General features: G+C 36.1%; 1 protein-coding gene and 1 long non-coding RNA gene across 2 annotated transcripts; one reads left to right on the top strand and one right to left on the bottom strand.

Moving 5' to 3' along the window:
- The first annotated feature begins 381 nt into the window (after nt 1–381).
- Nucleotides 382–4,013, top strand: LOC309712330. Its single transcript, XR_014278240.1, has 3 exons — nt 382–413; nt 2,236–2,287; nt 3,795–4,013. It is a non-coding gene; the product is annotated as an uncharacterized lncRNA (long non-coding RNA).
- LOC309712303 (integrin alpha-M-like) lies at nt 3,805–15,597 on the bottom strand. Its single transcript, XM_082543012.1, has 30 exons — nt 15,511–15,597; nt 14,982–15,084; nt 14,697–14,800; nt 14,302–14,372; nt 13,772–13,886; nt 13,135–13,262; nt 12,865–13,010; nt 12,368–12,518; nt 10,214–10,364; nt 9,744–9,817; nt 9,452–9,572; nt 9,169–9,308; nt 8,897–9,043; nt 8,590–8,802; nt 8,353–8,486; nt 7,532–7,674; nt 7,265–7,419; nt 7,044–7,169; nt 6,484–6,557; nt 5,876–6,017; nt 5,688–5,786; nt 5,507–5,586; nt 5,345–5,431; nt 5,179–5,245; nt 5,001–5,099; nt 4,847–4,927; nt 4,523–4,633; nt 4,280–4,393; nt 4,090–4,200; nt 3,805–3,883 (listed from the first exon to the last, which is right to left on the bottom strand). The coding sequence occupies exons 1-30, from the start codon at nt 15,545–15,547 to the stop codon at nt 3,821–3,823; spliced, it is 3,387 nt and encodes a 1,128-aa protein (XP_082399138.1). The 5' UTR covers nt 15,548–15,597; the 3' UTR covers nt 3,805–3,820.
- Nucleotides 15,598–16,124: the final 527 nt, after the last annotated feature.

Genomic DNA, 16,124 nt, shown 5'->3' with positions numbered 1-16,124 from the left:
CAAAAAAATTCTAAACAATCATTGTGAAATGTTTGCAGAAATTTAAACTCACACAAGTTACAACATAGATGAGCCAAGGTGTAGATTTGGCATGGATGGAAGGGACATGTCCCCACCAATATCCAGCAGTTACTGAATTGTACCCACCAATAATTTGATCTCTTCGAGTAAAGAAAAACAAAACCGACAGAAAGAAAAAAATCGATCTGTCAACATCTCATTCACCTAGCAGTGCAGAAAGAGTTAAATTACTTCTCTACTGGAGTCCTACATCATGTGACAAATATGGCCAATTTGATTGGCTGTGCCTTTCAGGGAGCTCTGTTTAGTTTTGGCAGTGGCAAGCCTGCGCTGCCAGGACCTGCAAGGAGGAGAGGAGGATGGCAGCAAAGAGAAATTTTTCAAAGAAACCTGTAAGTCACTTGAAGCCAAGTTAACTCATAATATGTGTCCATCATAATAACGTTACAGGCTATGCTAGGCTTTGGCCCACATTAGTCTAAAATTGTATGTAACCAATAATAACGTGTTTTGGAAACTAACTGCACAACATGCAGCACTATTAGTTATCTCAGTCTCGCAGAGTAGCATTTCAAATTTTGATTGAAACTGTCAGAGAAAACGGCAGCCTCGAGCAAGCCAGGATATTTAATTTTTGAGACGAAATATCACAAGGTAGTCATGATTAGAGATGGCACGATACCACTTTTTTATGTCCGATACCGATACCGATATCATAAATTTGAATATCTGCCGATACCGATATGAATCCGATATAGTGTTTTTTAATCAACAAAACTGTTTTTTAAATATCTTGCTGCATTTTGTATAAGTTCATACTCAAGTTTAAAACAACAACTACACTAAAGCTATTCTGTTATACCTGTATGCAAAAAAAAATATTTCATAGTTCAGCAATACTGATCAATCTAATAAACTTAAACCTACACCATCCTCCCTATTCTGGTATTTTAAAGAGTACTTAGCATAAATATTAAGCAACCTAACTAATAGGGCTCCAACTCCCAGCAACAACAAAAATAAATAAATAAAAAATAGGGAACCACCCCTCACGCGCCACCTCATGATGCTTAATCGACGTAATCAACCTTAATTTGATGCAGTGTGAAAAAAAATGCACAGAAATCAATTCTTTTTCAAGAAATATTAAATAGATTCAACATCTTTCTTCAACAAAATTGCAGACTGCACAGATGGTACCTTCCCAAAGGAAAAAGTACTATAGCTTACTAGGGTATATTAGACTTAATAGTTACTATATACAGTAATTGACTTCTATTCATTTTACATCAAATTAAAACTTTGGGTGTCAGATAATTATTTATTAAAAGCTAGACATTTTAAATGAGAATAAGAAAGAAAAGTATGTCTTTGTGCCCCCTTTTCCCTGTTAATGCCCTATCGGCCCCCCTGGCTAAACTTTGCTAGATCCGCCCCTGCACAGTTACCAGCGTCAGCTACGTAGAAAAAGATCCTCGAGTAGAAAGTAATATTAAATACATTCTAACAACAGCTGATCAAGCTTAAACGTGCTGCTGTTGTTCAGCCGCTGGTTTCCTCTTTCTGGTGCAAAGTGGGCCAAAAGCAAACTAGAGACACGACTGGCGACAGAAAAGCCGATCAGCTGATCGTTAAGCAGTTTCATGATTGAAGTAGCAGCAAGAAGAGGCAGTCGCTCTATATATCGTTTGTTAAGCTTAACGCAGGAATGCTTTACAAACATTCAGAGATGGACTTACACACTTGCTTTACTTCTCTCGGGATAACTTTGTCGGAGATGAAATGCCGGGTTGCTAGCGAAGCTCCACATGCTATCCAGACCACCGACAGGTCCCGCATGCCACAGCCGCTCTATCACGTGATGCATACTGCTCCGACGTGCTAATGTTCTGAGGTGAGTTACGGCGTGTTGCAAGTTTTGTGAGGTGCTTTCGTGATATTTAATGGATCGGATTACATTTTTTATTTTTCTCCGATATCCGATCCAGTAATTTAGGTCAGTATCGGACCGATACCGATACGTAATATCGGATCGGTCCATCTCTAGTCATGATTTTGCAAATATTCCACCTTGTAGTGCATTTTGCACAAATTGTTTTAAAAATGCACTCACCCTACAAACATTACTGATGAGTCAAGATCTGCACAAATTGATAGAAACACTGAAGCAGCTACCCATTTTATTCGTATTGTCATGTATGTCCTATTTGTCAGGTGACAGAAGAACCAACATAAAGCTCAGAGTAATGGGGATACAAGATCACAGGTGAAATTGGATGATGACTTGTTGGTTCATTACTTTATTTAAAACACGTGTGACTGCATGTATTTGGAATGTCTCACTGTTACTTATCAAGTGACAGAGGCAGCTCTGCCATGTTGTAGCTCGGACAGAGGTGAAGAGACGAGGTCACAGGTGACTGACTGATGTTTTGGTGCTATAGATTAACTAGTATTTATTATCATCATCCCAGTATCCTCAGCTGAGGCTGAAAGAAGCTTCAGTGCTCTCAGAAGACTAAAAACATGGCTAAGTTCAACAATGACTCAAATGAGATTAAACAATGCTGCTGTATGCCATGTCCACCAGGAGAGACTGGACAGTATATATATAAAACAAATATACCAGCAGTTTATCTCAGTTAACGAGAGGAGAAGACATGTATTTGGCTCCTTCACATAGTGGACATTGAGTTGTTGTGTGGGACACCAGTCGTCCATGTCTGTTGCTGTAACAGTAGTTCATGTTTAGAATAAAAAATCCCAGCTCACTGAGTTGATCGGGGCAATAGTGTGCCTAAAATGTTGCATTATTTTGCTGAGAGATCTTTTACTTTGTGGTAATCTTAGATGAGTAGTTTTATGGACAAAAACCACCAAGTCATTCAGTGTTCCCATAGTGCTAATGTATCAGAGATGTTGGTGTACTATAACTGAAGTAATGTTGTTAAGTCCTTAAAGTCATATTCTTTTATTGTCATGACTGTATTTTTATTTTTGTATGATACCTGATTTATATGGAATATGGCTGAAGCAAACTAAAGTCTAAAATACTTAGTCATTTATTTAATTGTAACTTAACATTATATAATTCACATATAAAACTCTGAATTGTAATTTTAAATGGTTTAAAAGCATGTAGAATAGCATATGTAGGCAAGTATATTTTTCGTTTTTTATCAAGAAGCAAAGACAAAAGAAAAAAAAAAGAAACAGGGCAGGGTTCGGTGGTTGAATCATCCGTCCCCACCAATACCAAAACCAAATCTACACCCTTGAGATGAGCAATAAGATTCCTAAAAAATATACAGTCACTTTGAAAAGATCTACCACAGGATTGGATCAAAATCCCTCTATTCCGATCCAGTAGTTCACTACATTTAGTCTTTTCCAGGAGTCTGAATTATATATATTTATGATGCTTTACCTTGGGGTGAATGTGTGATATCTAAGCAGTAAATTGACAATTATGTTTTTCTGTTCAGACATCTTAATTTGGAGTTTTTTCTCATATTCTGATGAATGTGTATGATCCTGTAAAAGACTATGAAGCACTTCTGAAGGTACTTTGTAAAAAAATAAACGTTCTTTGATATTTGAGGTTTATGTTGTGACCCAATTTTTAGGGTCATGACCACCAGGTAGGAACCTATGTTATAGATAATAGTGAATGAGTGAGTGAGGGAATGATTTCAGACACAGCTGTTTTTTTGTATAATTCTTCAAATGTGGTGGCATGAACATTTACACACACCATGTTTGTTTCTTTTTAGGTAATTCCGCTGGGGATGCACCTGCATTAGCTGCTGTCTTTTGCATTTTCATTTATCATCTGTTTATATTTACTCTTGAAAAATCCAGCCTAGGAGTGCAAGGAAAAAAACATTTAAAAAGGCAGCAATCATGCAATGGAGTTGCAATGACAAAGGAAAATAAATGCTATAATATAATAATAATGTAATAAAAAGTTAGTGACTAAAGATAATAAGCTTTGAAACAGTTTCTTTAACTCTTTTAAACATTTTTAAAATTGTGATATTGACTGGAAAAAAAAGTAGACCATCTCACCTTATACAGGCCAACAGTGAGTAAAGCCAGAAAGGCCAAACCTCCCAGGGATCCTCCAATGATCTCTTTGGTAAAATCTGGCTCAGGCCACACGTCTACTTCTGCCTCTATCTGAACAATGAGGTGACAGAATGTGGATGACTTTCCAGCTCTTGTATAACTGAAACAAGAGGAAATATTGTGTACTCACCTTGTATACAGGAGGATTACTGTTGGACCCTGTTGAAAAGTAGATGTACTGGGTTTCATCGTACTCCAGACTGGCTGTGCTGGTCAAGAGGAATTTGGCAGATTGAAGTCCAATCTTTTAAACAACAACAACAAAAAAAGAATGAGTTAAGAGTAAATGTCTGAAAAATTTAATGAAGTTACAAGTACATAGTAACAGTTGTACTTTTTTTTTTTTTTATTACCACAATTACCCTTTAATTACCTGCTCTATCCATCTTGAACTGAGGTTGGCAGAGATTTTGTACGTCCTACTCTGCAGCCTTGCCATGAATGTGTTGCACTTGAACACTCTGCACATGGCTACAGAGCAGTCCTGTGGGTGATTTAAAAAGAGTACACTTGCTGTGATCCAGTGTATTGTGATATATTCAGTTCAATCCAATTTTATTTATATAGTACCAAATCACAACAACAGTTGCTTCAAGATGCTTTACATTGTTAGATAAAGATCAGTGTAGTGTGCAATGTGTTTTTAACTCTCCAATTAGTCTGATTTTCAGCAGCTAAAGTGCAGAGGCATACTTACCACCACTTTATCCTTTTGTATCTTTGGAACAAAATCTGTGGCACCTGGTTCTTCATCATTTCCACTCTGACAGTCTGAAATCTGCAGTATATTTGATTTATGTATGCTTGGTTTTGCCATGATTTTGCATCATGGCAAAACATTTATATATTACCTGTAGGCTGCTCAAATCCACCCAAATGTCTTTTTCACCAAGTTTCACTGGAACCCTGATCACCACGGTAAAGTTAAGTGTTCTGATATAATTTGTAACCTAAATAAGAAAAGAAAAGGAACACCAATCGTTACGTTCATTCTAAATCAAGGAACTTACTCAAGAAGTTATTTCATACTTTGATTGACTGTTGGACTGGTTTCTGAAATGTCATCCCAAATGTGAAATTGTTGTAGCTAAGGGAGCTAAAAAGACATATGTTAAAGATTAAATAAATACTATGCAAGACAACATTTGTTAATTTCTAATTGACTTCTTTTATTTTTAAACAGAACAACACACACCTTTCAAATGTCATGAAAATGCTGTATTTCACATCAATCCATTGCTTTTTGTAAAGTTCACTTGTAGGGGCATGCTCCTGATTTCCACTAAAAGAGAAAAGTGAAAACATTTGTACTGTATCTATGCTTACATGAAATGTACTTGTGCCAAAGGAACAGTACCTGGTGATATCTGCAGTGACAAAAATCTTCCTCTCAAGTTGACTGTTGGTTTTAATCTCATAGGCGACAATGAAAGAAGCCTGAATTTATTGAGAGAGATAAGAGTGCTTTGTCTTTAAAACTCTCACTAAAAGTGAGAAAAGATGTTCTACATTAAAAAAAAACATTAAAAAAAACAAACCTCAGTTTTGCTCTTGAAAATTGGCTTGTCAATAGTGCAGCCTGTCATTCCTTGTGATAAACCATCTTCACTGTCCAAGGAGTTGCACTCAATTCTTCCCTTTGTTAGAAAAGAAAATGACTGCTGGAGGCATTGGAAGAACAGCAGATCAGTGATGAACTGATACAGACTTGATTCTGATGCTTTACCTGCTGAATGGTGAACTTCCTGTAGGAGAGTCCAGCTGGGTACGTGAGAATAACACGACTGTTGTAGGAGTTTTCTCCTCTGTTCTCCACTGTGACTGTGACATTCAGAAGCTCATCAATGCCCACTTTAACCACTGAGGATCTGGTGGTTTGAATGAGGATCAGAAGAAAGGGGGGAAAAATAAGACTGCTGCAACACAAAAGTTATTGAAGCGCCATCATATTCAGCTTTGAGCCCAATGCTAACATGCTATTTTAAGATTTGTTTTCAGACTATTTGTCTTTATTCAGTAGCTTAACAATGAAGAGTAGACAGAAAAGAGGAAGACATGCATCAAAGGGCCACGGGTGCGATGTGGGAATATATTTTTACCTTTCTAATTTATTGAGTTATGCTCAAATTTGCTGACGTAAAGAACCATTGAGGCTGTCATCAGTTTTTCTCGTTTTATTAACGGTACGTTATGGAAATTGGGGTGGGGGAGTTAAAGCTTTAACAAAGCACTTAAAATTTGTATTGAGGGGACATAAATTGGTGCAAAAGGGGATATTAAGGAGACATTCTTGTGATCTGTTTATGTAGGAAGATTCTCAGCAGATCAACTCACCTGGTGAAATTGAAATCCACTTTCAGGTTATCAACACATTTGTTGTCAGTCCTGCAGTTAATCTCAAACCTCAACTGTGAAAGATGACATGATGTAAAGAGCATATACTAAATATAATATTTACCGACAAAATAAAACATTGTTTAGGTGAATCAAATGTCATTTCTTTCATATTTATATTTTGAGGAAATCCTCCTCATTCAGGATAGAGAATGTCTTGAGGAGGAGGATGGAACTTCCCACAGTAGTACATGGCTCTTTCTTGCTAGGTGTGGAGCTAACCCAGACCTTTTTGCTTAGCTCCTAGCTTGCCCCATTCGTGAGGAAACTGGACTAGCAGCAACACCCAGGCATGAGAGGGTCAAATTCTTTCTGTCTATGGTGCCAGTAATGTGGCCTATAGTGACTATGAAGTCAAAAAGCCACTCTCTGATCTGATACAAAGTACACATTCTTTCATTTTCTTTCTCACTTTTTGAGTCAAGTGGAGACATTTACCACATCCTTTAGCAAGCACCAGCAAAGAGGTGTCTGGTGTTTGTTTTTTAAAGTTCACTTACTGGATAAATTGTTGTTGTTTGAGCTTGCTGGGAAAGACTTGGTCTGAGATTTGTGTTGGAGGGCAACCCATAAAACAAAAATTCAAGATAATTGGAAAGTTCATTAAGAGCATCTTCTGGACAGGCCTGCAAGAAGGGAGCAGTGTTAAGTTTAAATTCAGATTTGGTCGAGTCTTAAAAATAAAATTCATTAAACAAAATATTTTGTTGTTAGGCTTTACCTCAATAAGAAATTTTATAGTTGAACACTTTTTTCTTCTTAAGTCAATAATAACTGATCCGGACTCCTCTTGTTGTTTCCCGCTGCTGTAAGCTCGGTTTTTTGGAGGCTTGCGAGTGGCATCCAGTGTTAAAGTATAATTAATCTTCACTTGAGCTGGAATAAATGAGTGTTTGATTTCAATGCTGCAAATGTACATAAATAAATAAAAAGTTAAATCGCTGGACAGTGGCTTTGTAGTTCAGAGAAAACAAGGAGAATGATGAACCTGTGTTGACTGTAGATATTGTACTCATAGTAAAGCAGATTTCAGCTGTGTTCTCCAATGGTTTTGAGCAGTCTACATTCTGAGTAGGAATTCGGTTTGGGCTGAATGACACGTCAGCTTCAATCAGTACTATGGGTCTTGATCTGGAGAGTAGGAAAACAAATGAGAACAAGATTTGGCTCTTTAAATAGTACCAAACTAAAAGCTGCCCTTCAATTTTGGTGTTTTACCGTGAATTAGCATCAGTCAAATATTTGCTTTACCAACATTTCAAAGTTTTAGAACATTACCGCTTTTTTAAGATTATCACTCTTATGTTCCAGTGGTGCAACTTCATCATGGTAATAGCCTCACTAAATAAAAACGATTTGAACATTACGGTCTTCTGAACTAACCACCCTTTTAATGACATCTTCTGCTGTTAGGTAATGTATGCATTTGTTCATGTTTGTTAGGAAAAGGCTACTGTTATGCATTTCATATTTCATTTTGATATTTGAATGAAACCCACAGGAGCTGTGCTTAATCTGTGCTTCTTATCTTGTGGTAAGTCAATTCCAAAAATGCCAATGGTCTGTGAGGATTTTAAAACAAACCTTCATATAATATGATAGCTGTATGTGATTAAAATTCAATAATCCCTTATCATGAAAAACCTGATCATTTTTGACCAACTTAATATGCACTCTTCTTAGAATATTGAGCATACAAACTGACCTGAACTTTATACAATTAGTGTATTTATTAAGTTGGACCATCAACAAAGATTGTAGAATTACGACAGACAACAATAGTGCATGACTGGAGTATCTTGGACTTACCTCAGTAAGACAACTGTGCCCTTTGAACCCACCGCTAAATCAGGAAGTCCATCACCACTCTGGTCAAAAGACGACTGACTGATGGACAGGCCAAAGAACTTCAGTCCTGACTGGACCTCAGAGCCAGTTATTCTCTGCATACATGGACATATTTTAATTAAGCTGCAGATTGTTTAGATATTGGATTTACATGGTAGATGATTTCAGTCATCTTGTGAGTTCTTTGATGTTGTGTACCTGTGAGTAAGTAGAACTGATTCTTCCTCCTCCTTCACTGTGGAATATGTAGATGCTGCCTTCACCACTATTCTCCAAAGGTGCTCCAACTGCCAAATCCCTGAATCCATCTGAGTTTAGATCAGGCAGCACAGCAAGAGAAGAGCCGAACCTTCCTTTGACAGCTGCATGTCCTCTTAGTACTAATGGATCATCAAAATTACACTCCACAAACTAAATGGAGGAAAGTGAGAGTGTTTTTTATCATCATTAAAAAGTATACAAATAAACTGATTAATTCTATGGCAGTAGTTAAAATGCAATTTACCAAACCAGTTAATCTGCAAACATAAACTCTTCCCTCTCTATCAGGCTCCGTGTACATTGGGGCTGATATGAAGATTAGATCAGTGATGTCATCATTATTTATGTCCATGGTACACACCTCTGCACCGAAATATTCACCAGTCTGATACTGTGTAAGGAAGATATTATTAATGAAATGATTCATGTTTTCTTTAATCAAAAGCTTTTGTTTTAGGAAATAATTTATGTACAGTTTACAATGTAATTCAGATCTGTATTGCTGTAAGTACATACCTGTGATGAAAAGGGCTCAATCTTTTGGTTTTCAAAGCTTTGTCTGTTAACAGCGACCACCACTCCTCTGTGTTTATATCTTGGAGCACCAATAATAGTAAGTGTGCCATTTTTGGTTATAACAATTGCCATGGAGTAACCTAGAATTTAGGTAATCAAAAGGGAAAGACTCCTTATTGCGACTTTTTCCATTTTGCAAACTGATACATGTGTTTTGGTCAATTAATTGCAGTAGAGCTATACACACAAAGACAGATATATGAATTCAATTGTTAAAAACTACCAAGATAACTGTCAGGCTCCAAAGACACATCCTCATATGTTTTCACTTTCTGGCCCTCTGTTGTGTATTGCACGTAGCCTCCCTTCCATTGGTTTGCACCAACAATAGACATTTGAATTCCCTACAGTGCAGACAGAAAATACATTTAAAATACAATTTACTTTGCATTTAAAATCTGGATGGTGTTCAGTTGCATAACTGTCTGTTTGCCTTTACGTCACACAATTTGGCACACAGGAATCTCTCTTTCTATGACTATACTGTCTGGTGAGTTTCAGGTGGTTTTAATTACCTCAGGCACATAAACTGCACTGAATCCCTCTTGAGACATTTCCATTTTCAGTGACTCTCCACTGCTTTGAGATCCTGTAACATAAAAAACAAGATGATAAAACACATAAAACAAATTTCACTTTGCAAATTTTGTAAATACAAATTCATTATGCTTCAAGTAATAGTTTCAAAAGATTTATTTTTTTTGCTATTTATTATAAACACAAAAATAAACTAGAAGGTAAAAAAGAGACACAATACAACATTTACAAGTTAATTCTTTCAATCCTTTCATTAGGTTTGAAGTGGCAATTAGTGTTCAGTTTCAATAATGTATAGTGATGAGATATTTTGCCATGACACAATAAAGTAATATAGTAAATAAAAAGGTTAATACAATGTATTTACAATGTATGTTATTTTAGTCAATCAGTAGGATAACAAACCAATAAAGGAAACAAAAATCTAGCATTAAATTCATGTTTGTACCTTCGATGGAGAAAATTTTCTCCTGCAGATTCTGTCTTATTAATTCAAGTGCGTTGAAGTTCTTCACTTGAAACACGTGTTTGTCTGAAGGAGACGATGCAATGGTGTGCAGTTCTCGTTTTGCTTCAGTTTTAGTAAATGCATTCCCCACCTAGGTTTGTTGGGAAATTATGTTTACATTGTCATGCTATGCAAAATGATTTGGTCCCTTTAACAAAATACAATCATAAACTTAACGTTTTCACCCCATTATAATATATCATTTACAGACAGGAATGATGCATTATTTGTTAGAAATATGTTTGGGTTCTGATTACAGATGGACTGATCCGATATTAAGTATCGGTATTGGTCCGATACTGACGTAAATTACTGGATCGGATATCGGAGGGAAATAAAAAAAGTAATCCGATCCATTAAATATCAAAAAAGCACCTCAAAAAACTTGCGACATGGCGTAACTCGGCTCATAACCGTAGCACCTCGGAGCAGTATGCGTCATGTGATAGAGCGGCTGTGTGTATTTGTAGCCTTGCTAGCAATCCGGCATTTCATCTCTGAGGAAGTGATCCCAGAGAGAAGTAAAGCAAGTGTGTAAGTTCATCTCTGAATGTTTATAAAGAATTCCCACGTTAAGCTTAACAACCGATATATGGAGCGACTGCCTCTTCTCTCTCCTGCTGCTATGTGAAACTGATTAATGATCAGCTGATCGGCTTTTCTGTTGCGAGTCAGTCTCTCTTGTTTGTTTATCGCCCACTTCGCGCCAGAAAGAGGAAACCAGCGGCTGAACAACAGCAGCACGTTTAACCTTGATAAGCTGTTGTTAGAATTTATTTAATATTACTTTCTACACCAGGATCCTTTTCTACGTAGCTGACGGCTGGTAACTGTGCAGGGGCGGATCTAGCAAAGTTTAGCCAGGGGGGCCGATAGGGCATGAACAGGGAAAAGGGGGGCACAAAGACATACTTTCCTTTCTTATTCTCATTTAAAATGTCTAGCTTTTAATAAATAATTATCCGAATCTTACACCCAAAGTTTTAATCTGATGTAAAATGTATAGAAGTCCATTACTGTATATAGTAACTATTAAATCTAATATACCCTAGTAAGCTATAGTACTTTTTCCTTTGGGAAGGTACCATCTGTGCAGTCTGCAATTCTGTTGAAGAAAGATGTTGAATCTCTTTAATTACTCTTGAAAAATAATAGATTTCTGTGCATTTTTTTTCACACTGCATCAAATTAAAGTTGATTATGTCGATTAAGCATCACGAGGTGGAGGGTGATTCCCTATTTTATTTTATTTTTTTGCTGGGAGTTTTAGAACCCTATTAGTTAGGTTGCTTACTCTTTAAAATACCAGAATAGGGAGGATGGAGTAGGTTTAGGTTTATTAGATTGATCAGTATTGCTGAACTATGAAATATTCTGGGTGCAGTGCATTTTTTATAACAGAATAGCTTTAGTGTTTTGTTTTGTTTTTATAATAATAATGGATTGGATTTATATAGCGCTTTTCAAGGCACCCAAAGCGCTTTACAATGCCACTATTCATTCACTCTCACATTCACACACTGGTGGAGGCAGCTACAGTTGTAGCCACAGCTACCCTGGGGCAGACTGACAGAAGCGAGGCTGCCATACCGCGCCATCGGCCCCTCTGGCCAACACCAGTAGGCAAGTAGGGTAAAGTGTCTTGCCCAAGGACACAACGACCAGGACAGAGAGGCCAGGGATCGAACCAGCGACCTTCCGGTTACAGATGCAATTCCCAACCCCCTGAGCCACAGTTTTTAATTTGAGTCTGAACTTATACAAAAAGCAGCAAGATATTAATAAAAACAGTTTTATTGATTAAAAAACACACTATATCGGATTCATATCGGTATCGGCAGATATCCAAATTTATATCGGTATCAGACATAAAAATGTGGTATCGTGCCATCTCTAGTTCTGATACTACGCATGATTACATGCTCACTATAATTAAATACAGCTGTGCTGAGGTACATAATGCATTGGACACCCCCTGCTTACGCAATAATTTCATCTGGTAACAAAAACAGTGCATTAGAACCTTCATGGCATTGGTTCCGATGGTCAAACAACTTTACACATTCTGCAAGCTTAAATAATCAAAGTACTTACCCCAATAGCAAATCGAACAATGTTTTTACTCTCTGCTAGCTGTGCTGCACTGTGCAGATGATTTCGATCATGGGATTGCCCATCGGTAATTACTATCAAGACCTTCTTCACATTTGGTCTGGAACCTCTTTGTGGTATGAAAACCTTTTCCCTGTTAAATGAAAAACAAAAATCTAATGTCAAAACATCTTGAGAATTATTGAGTATTATTTCAGCATGCATCATTCTTTTTCATATTACCTTTCGATGTAGACGGATTTTTGTACTTAGCAAATTTATTTATTGGAGTTTTTTTTTTTGTTTTGTTTTTTTCAAAATTAGCTTTGCAAGTATTTGAATTGAGGTTTTCTTTGGGCCATCTCACAATTAGTAGAATACCCCCAAACACAAGTCTTTCATTGTCTCTTTCAAAAAGCTTGAACACATGGACCACAGTGCTCAGTGTGGTTAGATTTACAGAGTTAGGGAATAAATAATAATATCTTTGCATCCCTTACACAACATGTTTGATGGCCTTCGCTGTGTAAGTAGTTCCTCCTAGTTTGCTAATTTCTTTGATGGTAGTATCCAGTGATGTAGATGATGAAAATTTTGTGCAGTAAAAATGAACCTGTGGTGAAGTAGAGAACTGGGAAACAGAAAACTAAAAAGGAAGGGGAAAAAATATTTAAAACACGTAAAACAGCCAAGTTTTGTGAAGTTAAATGGAAATAATAATGAAACTATTTTATGTGTGTGCTAGTATTTAAAGGATTACAGCACCTCACCTGTGTATCAATTGAAAGCAATGACTGGATTAGATCTTTCACAAACTTCTTCATTGTTTGAAAATCTCTAGAAGACACACTGATTGAACCATCCAACAGAAAGGCAATGTCTGCTTGGGGCGGGCACGCTTTCAAGATATAGATTCAAAATGAAATAAATTTTTAATGGGTTAATAGATGTTTTTAATGGTTTCAACATACTTTCAGTTATACGAAATATAAAGTCATAATACAGTTTCAGTTGTGCTGAGATTTAGAGATTACACTATAAAATCCAATTAGTTACCAGAACTTAAAACATTATGCAAACTTGTTGCCTCAAAAAACTAAGTAAAACTTACTTAAATAAGCTTTACTTACAGAATAGAATAGAAAAAAATAGCTTTTTATTGTCATTGTACATGTATAATCCCAACTCTGCAGTTGTAAGTGAAAAAAAAATAGTAAAGACATCAGAAATAAATAGCCAACAGAAGAGCTATATAAACTAGAGGAATATGTACAAAATAATAGAAAGGCACAAACATAAAAGATTTTGACACTATGATGAAGTATAAAATGCAAGTGTTTTTTTTTTTTTTTTAGGCAGGATTTTAATGATTTGAGGTATATTTTTCCAAGCTCCATGTACTGTTACCTTGAATAAAATCAGGTCTGGGTGTTCCAAATGTACTAGAGTGATCCATCTCAAAGCACACACCGTTGTACATGGTGATACTATTGCAGTCATTTGGAATGGTTGGCCCACACACCTGAGAGGAGAAAAAGTCAAGTTGTGATTAATACACTGAGTTGATTATTTCCATTTCTTTTAAGCAATAGTTTGCTCCATATAAAATCAACCAAATCTTAAAAAAAAATTACATTCAGCTTTTCACACAGCTTAAATGGTAAAAACCTGAATTACAAAAAAAAGACCTTTAGGCCCAGTTTTATTAATTTTTATTCTTTTCAGCGTATAAAGGTAAAATTTTGCATGTCTTTATTAAATATTCTGAAGTTATTGTAACTCAACCCCTCCCCACCAAAAAAATAATAAGGGCATGCCACAAACTCATGATTTATTTTCTAACTATAAGAAAACATCTGAGACGCAGAGGACAGAAGAATTTCATCCTTTGTGATTTTTAACAAAGCACTGGTAATGTCTGTAGTTCAACAACTCACCACAGTGTTTTGTGCCGTGGGATCACTTTTCATTGTTAAACCAAGCGACATGTTGACTGCAAAACCTGGTGCTGTAATAAAAGTATTCTACATTTGTTATAACACTCATAAAAAACTTTTGACAACTCCAAAGTACCACAATTAAAGAACTTTTTCCTTTTTGACATGACAGCTATAACAACTGAAAAATTAAAAAGAATAATCTTAATAATTTGCTTTTCTTTGCTTGGTGTACTTCATCAGTAATATAATTTTTACTACATTACTGTTACATACTAAAATATTTGTTTTGGAAATCTACTCAAACTATGATTTGATTTAACCAATTTAATTCTGGGCTTGGATGTGGAAAGTCAAAGTTTCAGGACATCCTGTCAAGACAAACAGTTACCTACCTTCAAATTCAATATTTTGGCACTTTGGGGAGGAGGTGGTGCACGTATATATTTTCCCTCTTCCATTTTGTGAATACTGTTCAAGTGGAGCACTGATGAGCAAACTAAGGAAATAAATAACAGAATAATGAGAATGATGTAAGTCTAGAGAGCAATAAGCTCAGAAATATTGTATGCTTGTTTAATTATTTCTGTTGGCCATAACAGAGATCTTTGTTCTAAAAATACAAAATACATAGCAGTTGCAAATCCACATTAAACATAATAATCCTTGTTCTGTCTTACTCTGATTGTCTTTGCACCACTTGGTAGCCAAAACCAGCAGCAGCACTCCTCAGGGTCTTCCAAGCCACAGGATCAATGTTGAAACAAAGTGCAGCATTTAATACTGAGAATTAAAGAAGAAAGAACATCATAGTCTCATGTAATGGACGATTATGTAGTTATAGTTATCTATATTTAAGGTATACAAGAAAATGTATACACTGTGTCACTTTTTTTTTACTTCAATGGGTTTTGTTTATTTCATTTTGTATTCCAACTAAAGAGCAACAAAGTCAGAAATTCTGATTTAAGTTCTGAACATAGTGAATTGGAGCAATATTCACTTAAAAACAACCATACATACATTTGCTTTTCTAAAGAACTGAAGAAGAAAAAAACAGCTAGATGTGGAATTCCATTTGCTTATAGATTTTATTTAGTGGAAACACAGGTTGCAGATTTAATTAAATGTCATTTGTATCTTCACTATTTGGAGATGTTAATTATTAGAGAATAAAAGACTAAATCAGAATGCACAAACCTGTCTTACCTGACAATAAAGTTGTAACACTTATTGTCCACTCCATTGTGTTACTCCCATGAAAAATAAATGACAGATGAGTGAAGTACTACTTCTGCTGAAAGCATCAGAGGAGATGAAACCAAAAATGCAGATATTATAGGGCGACTGATCAAAGCTAGGAGAGTCATTAGGAGGAAGTCTTATGTAGGAGGAGTTACAATGTTGACAGCACTGTGTTTGATAAGACACAGTGCTGCTACTGTTAAGTGGTGTTACTTAATTTTGATCAAGTTCTTTAAGCATTACATTTTTCAGTAAACAACAATAATCCTTAAACAAGCCATTCTGTTTATTATATTAGTTTCTGGGCTTCCTGTTCCCTTCAACTGGAGTTGTGGAGAACTGGTTAATAGGCTGTCTTTCTTTAGGAGTGGTGAGGAAATCAGTGGAGAGATGCTGGTAGGTTTGTCTGGTCGTGGTGGGTTACCCCAGCTTTTAAGCTTAGGTTTGTCTTACAGGTAGTATCTGTTACATGACTCATAAGAGTTAATGGAGGAACACTGTTCAGAAAGCACAAAGTTTTAGTAGCAAGAAGCAAGCCCTAGTTACCAACAGAGTGGCAACGTAGAGAACAATGGCAC

Source organism: Aulonocara stuartgranti, assembly GCF_965226115.1.
Source record: "Aulonocara stuartgranti genome assembly, chromosome: 8".
Classification (NCBI taxonomy): domain Eukaryota; kingdom Metazoa; phylum Chordata; class Actinopteri; order Cichliformes; family Cichlidae; genus Aulonocara; species Aulonocara stuartgranti.
Note: the sequence above shows the minus strand (reverse complement) of the source record. Positions and strands in the feature narration are given on the sequence as shown.